Source organism: Triticum urartu, chromosome 4, assembly GCF_003073215.2.
Source record: "Triticum urartu cultivar G1812 chromosome 4, Tu2.1, whole genome shotgun sequence".
NCBI classification, from domain to species: Eukaryota; Viridiplantae; Streptophyta; class Magnoliopsida; order Poales; family Poaceae; genus Triticum; species Triticum urartu.
In genome coordinates this window covers 217,633,295-217,639,565 of record NC_053025.1, presented here as the reverse complement: position 1 = coordinate 217,639,565, position 6,271 = coordinate 217,633,295, and the positions used below count along the sequence as shown (strand labels likewise).

Sequence of the window (6,271 nt, the reverse complement as noted above, 5' to 3'; positions counted from 1 at the left end):
ATGGTGTACGGCAGTGGCGCGGGCGTGTCGGAGTCGGAGGTGGTGACACTGCGGTTCGCCCGACAGGTGGTGGCAGGGCGGTGGTTCATGGCGCTCGCGTGCCTGCTCATCCTGTCCGCGTCGGGGGCGACCTACGCCTTCGGCATCTACTCCACGGCGCTCAAGTCGTCGCTGGGCTACGACCAGTGCACGCTCAACACGCTCGCCTTCTTCAAGGACCTCGGCAGCAACGTCGGCGTCGTCGCCGGCCTCCTGAACGAGGTCGCGCCACCCTCGGCCGTGCTCGCCGTCGGCGCCGCCATGAACCTCACCGGCTACCTCATGGTCTACCTCGTCGTCGCCGGCCGGACGACGCGCCCGCCGCTCTGGCTCATGTGCGCCTACGTCTGCGCTGGGGCCAACTCGCAGTCCTTGGCCGGCACCGGCGCGCTCATCACCTGCGTCAAGAGCTTTCCAGGGAGCGGCCGCGGGGTCGTGCTGGGCCTGCTCAAGGGCTACGTCGGCCTCAGCGGCGCCATCCTCACGCAGCTCTACCTCGCCATCTACGGCGGGGACGACTCCAAGTCCATCCTGCTGCTCATCGCATGGCTCCCCGCAGCCGTCTCCGTCGTCTTCCTCCCCGTCGTTCGCGTCAAGCCGCCGCCGCCTAGACGAAACGAGGATGGCGCTTTCTTCTGCTTCCTCTACATTTCCGTCGCCCTCGCCTCCTACATACTCGTGATGATCGTCGTCCAGAAGCAGAGCGGCTTCTCGCACGCTGCCTACGCCGCGTCGGCCACCGCGCTGCTCATTCTCCTCACCCTTCCCCTGCTCTCTGTCCTCGTCCGGCAGGAGTACTATGTTAGCGTCCCAGCTACACCTGGACCGAGAGAAGCCACGGTACCAAGCCGGCCCAGAAGGGAAAGGAGGCCTTGCCACAAGTTTACTGGACCCCAATGGATCTCCTACATGTTCAGCTCAGGAGACTAGGTTGCAGAAGGATATAAGGCAGGTAACAGGTAGAGAGCGGGCATCCCGACTAGGATCAGGCGGCGGCGGCGGCGGCGTGTGTGTATCTCTCTGTAATCCTGATCCCCTTCTTATCTCCTTCCCCAGTTGTACTGCTACCTGATTCAGATTACCATAGTTGAGAGGAGAAGAACTAGTGTGTACCTAACACGTGGTATCAGTCGCCATACCGCCCCTCTTCCCACACACTGGAGACGCGCAAGCAAGCCGTCGATCGCCAACGACTCCTCGCCACCATGGATCCGGCGTGTAACGCCCCGAGACCGATGTGCCAGGTGTCCTTCAGTTATTCGCTGTTGTTGCCTTGTCTTTTGCTTGCGTGTTGCATCTTGTCATGTCATCATGTGCATTGCATCTTTATGTTTTCAAAACTTGCATCCGTCCGGGTTCCCCCAGTTCCATCCGTTGTCCGTTCTGAGCCCAGACACACTTGCACGCGCCCGCGGCACGTCCGAATTATTATTTTATAAGTGGCCGGAAAATGTTCTCGGATTGGGTTGAAAGTTGGCGTGTGGTCTTATTATAGTGTAGATAGACCGCCTGTCAAGTTTCATCGCATTCGGAGTTCGTTGGATAGCCCAACCGTTAATCTATAGCGGCAATATAGTCGGTCTAACGTCGGACGTTTTCGGTCTTCGGAAACAGTCGTCGGGCCTCTCTTCTCTTCTCTCAGCCTGAGACCTTCTGCACAGTCCACTACTCACCGTCAGACCCTACCTAACCTCTCTCGTCCGCCCGCGGCCAATCCTCGCGCGCGCGTTCGAAAGTTGTCCCGGACCCGACCCGAGCAGTCGTCACCGTTGGATCCGGATCATCCCCAAACATCTACAAAATATCTCCATTTTGTTAATTGGACTCCCTAGCTATTTTATCCGCGATCATCCGATTACGATCGTAGGGTCGAGATAGCCCCTAACCTAACCCGTGGTGTATATATTCGCCCACCCCTAGTCCTTTTTGGTCAAACCCTAGAAATTAGGAGGTTTGTCCCTTCACCCGCCGCCGAACTCTCCACCTAATCCCCTCTCGGGATCCTCCCAGATCTGATCCACCCAACTAGCGCCAGCCTCTGGTTCCCCTTGATCCACCAATCCAGCCTCGTCTCGCCTCCCGCGTCTGCTGCGCGTCGAACCAGAGGAGCCCGAGGCATCCCGCAGCCGCCGCCTCCTGTCCGATGCGTTTTCTTCCTCCCTGCCCCGCTCGAACCCAAAGGAGAGGAGCTCCTCGAGTCCCTTGTCGCCGGCCGGTCTCGTCGGAGACCACCTGCAGCAGGACCTGCGCCCCTGCCTCTTCCTTCCTCGTCCTTCTCTCCTCTCTCTCTCACCGCGTGCTCCCTCTCTCTACCGTGTCGCTGCAGGAACCATACAACGCCGCCAGCCATGGATGCCGCCAAGCTCCCCCGCCGCTGCTGCCGTTTCCCTGCCATGGCGCCTCGGCCCCTCTGCTCCCGCACCTGACGCCCGAGCTCCTCCAGCTCTCCCTCACAGGGACGATGCCAGGATTGCCTGAAGCTTTGCGGCTGCGCCGCTGGAGCTCCACCGCACCGGAGTCGTCTCCCACCGCCGGGAATGGATCGGCCCCGCTCGGATCTGTTCGGATCCGGCCAACCTCGCTGCCTCCCGCCGTCCACCGTCCCAGGTTTCTGCAGCTGCGCCGCCATCAGCCTTCGACGTCCCTGCTTCGCCATATTCATCCCCGCGATCTCTGCTTCCTTCTGCATCGAGCAATGCCAGGCAACTGCGCGCGCGTTGACCGCATCGTCAACCCGCCCGAGCGAGTCGATCTCCTCTCCAGCCACGCGCCTAGGCCCAGTCCCCTCCCCTTCGCCGTTGACAGCGGCCCACAGCCCCAGCCGGTCTGCTGCAGCCCGCTGACTGGGCCGAGGCCCATGGGTGAGCCACCCACATCCCAGCGCCCTCCATTTTCATTACCTGATGGGCCAACCAGATCCGGCCCGTATCCTGTTTTTTTACATAGAACGTTTTTCCTATTTTTCAGAGTCAGTAGTTTTTACAGAAAAACCCTCCTGTTTCAAGCATATAATAACTCATCATCTATGCACCGGATTAAAATGATTTATATATGAAAGTTGCTTAGAATTTTGTGTAGTTTCATAATATGTCATTTCCATCCATGTTCAAAATGTTTATAATGCTGTTTGTTTAACTTTGCTTAAATAACTTGCTAAAATGATTTAATTCATAACTATTTAACCGTAACTCGGTTTGTAACAAACTTTATATGTAAATGGGGTAGAAAAATGCCTAGTTTAACATGGTGGCACCACTTTGCATGTTTAACAACTATAAAATATGGTTTAGGGCAGAACAGTACCAAACCTAATATATGCATATGGGGATTTACCGGAATTGTTGTTCGTTGCTTCCGGCCTCATTTAAACTTGACTAGATAGGTAGTTTTACTTTGCTTCACCCTCTTGCCATGTTAATCAACATTTAATATTGTTGGGTACACAAATGGGAGAGAACTAAATAAGTCACATGGTGTTTCGTCAATATGCAACGGAGTTGCATATCGAGCTCCACTTAAGTTGTAGGATTGCTTGTGCACTTTGCCATGCCATGCTTCATTAAACCGGACATGCATCATACTTGGTTGTGCATCATGCCATGTTCAGGTTTTGGTTATTTACTATGTTGTGTGCTTCTTTTCGGTGTTGCTTCTTCGGGTTGGTTCCGATAACGTCGCGTTTGTGAGGATCCGTTCGACTACGTCTGGTTGTCTTCTTCATGGACTCGTTCTTCTTCCTTGCGGGATTTCAGGCAAGATGACCATACCCTCGAAATCACTTCTATCTTTGCTTGCTAGATGCTCGCTCTTTTGCTATGCCTATGCTGCGATACCTACCACTTGCTTATCATGCCTCCTATATTGTTGAACCAAGCCTCTAACCCACCTTGTCCTAGCAAACCGTTGTTTGGCTATGTTACCGCTTTGCTCAGCCCCTCTTATAGCGTTGTTAGTTGCAGGTGAAGATTGAAGTTTGTTCCTTGTTGGAACATGGAGATGTTGTTCCTTGTTGGAACCTGTTTACTTGTTGGGATATCACAATATGTCTTATTTAATTAATGCATCTATACACTTGGTAAAGGGTGGAAGGCTCGGCCTTATGCCTGGTGTTTTGTTCCACTCTTGCCGCCCTAGTTTCCGTCATATCGGTGTTATGTTCCTGGATTTTGCGTTCCATACACGGTTGGGTTATAATGGGAACCCCTTGACAGTTCGCCTTGAATAAAACTCCTCCAGCAATGCCCAACATTGGTTTTACCATTCGCCACCTAGCCTTTTCTTTCCCTTGGGTTCTGCAGACTCAAGGGTCATCATTATTTTAACCCCCCCGGGCCAATGCTCCTCTGAGTGTTGGTCCAAACTAGAGCCCTGTGCAGCGCCCCCTCGGGGAAACTCGAGGTTTGGTTTTAGTTGTATGGAGAGCTCATCTGAGTGTGCCCTGAGAACGAGATATGTGCAGCTCCTATCGGGATTTGTCGGCACATTCGGGCGGTGTTGCTGGTCTTATTTTACCAATGTCGAAATGTCTTGTAACGGGGATTCCGAGCCTGATCGGGTCTTCCCGCTAGAAGGAATATCCTTCGTTGACCATGAGAGCTTGTGATGGGCTAAGTTGGGACACCCCTACAGGGATTTGAACTTTCGAAAGCCGTGCCCGCAGTTATGGGCAGATGGGAATTTGTTAATGTCCGGTTGTAAAAAACCTGAAGTTTATCTTAATTAAAATACATCAACCGCGTGCGTAACCGTGATGGTCTCTTTCCGGCGGAGTCCGGGAAGTGAACACGATGTTGGAGTTATGTTTGACGTAGGTTGTCCTAGGATCACTTCTTGATCATAGTTTCTCGACCGTGATTTGCCTTCTCTTCTCGCTCTCTTTTGCGTATGTTAGCCACCATATATGCTAGTCGCTTGCTACAGCTCCACCTCACACCTTTTACCTTACCATGAGCTTAAATAGTCTTGATCGCGAGGGTGTGAGATTGCTGAGTCCCCGTGACTCACAGATACTTCCAAAACCAGTTTGCAGGTGCCGTTGAACCGTGCAGATGACGCAACCAAGCTCAAGGAGGAGCCTCGATGAAGATCGTGTCCTTTGTGTTGTTTCGTTCTTGTTGTTTAGTAGTGGGGCCTAGTTGGGGTCGATCGGGGATCTGTGTAACATTTGGGGTAGTCTTCTTTTATTTTGGTTCCGTAGTCGGACCTTGATTGTATCTGGATGATGTAATGCTTTATTCATGTATTTGTGTGAAGTGGCGATTGTAAGCCAACTATGTATCTTTTCCCTTATTGTATTACATGGGTTGTTTGCGAAGATTACCTCACTCGCGACATTGCTTTCAATGCGGTTATGCCTCTAAGTCGTGCTTCGACACGTGGGAGATATAGCCGCATCGAGGGCATCGCAAGTTGGTAATCAGAGCCTTCCCCGACCTTAGGAGCCCCCTGCTTGATCGAATCGCTGGCGTTATTGAGTCTAGAAATGTTTTGAGTCTTCTAGGAATTATATATATCGGAGAGTTAGGACTTCTTTTTACTCCTCAATCCCTTCGTCGCCCTGGTGAGGCATCCTGACGTAGAGTTTTGACTCTTCTCTTCTCAAATTTCACTAAAAAAAATTTAGGATCACGCGGGTATCTTGGAATCGTTCCGATCGATTTGTGACGAGAACATTGTTCTTGGTGCCTCTTGACATTTAGGGGTTGTGGCAGTGTCCCGGGGAGTTGAGCTCCGAGGTGTTGTCGTCACAATTTTATCGTTGCAGTTCTGGAATACCAGAGTTTAGTTTCGCCGACATTGAAAATCTCTTTTATGCAGTTGTTGGTGAGATAACCTCGACGCCACCCAGTACTGGGGTGGGAGTTGGGAGTATTGCCATAACTCGTATAACGGATGCTTTTCGAAGGTTGAGGTAAACGATTTCTGACGGTTTCTTGGTTATGTGTTGAAGGATGGATACAGCTGGATGTAGGATTTGCTAGTTTTGGGTGAGATATTATGCTTCCCCTGTATCCCCAACACCTGATTGCATAACTGGGAAAGTTTCGGGAGTTTATAAGTGGGAATTCAAGTAGCTCCTAGGATTTCTTTCCGACAGATGTATGATTTGAAATTAGGGTTCGACGTCTAGTGGTCCGCCTATTCACGGTTGGTTTTACAGTGGTCTCGTTGTGTCTTAAAGAGTCCTTGGCTATGCCAACTTGGGGACGCTTCGTATGTCTTGTGCACTGCC

At 52.1% G+C, this 6,271-nt stretch overlaps 1 protein-coding gene across 1 annotated transcript; it reads left to right on the top strand.

Moving 5' to 3' along the window:
* Positions 1-1,127, top strand: LOC125554694. Its single transcript, XM_048718164.1, has one exon. The coding sequence runs from the start codon at positions 1-3 to the stop codon at positions 967-969; it is 969 nt and encodes a 322-aa protein (XP_048574121.1). The 3' UTR covers positions 970-1,127.
* Positions 1,128-6,271: the final 5,144 nt, after the last annotated feature.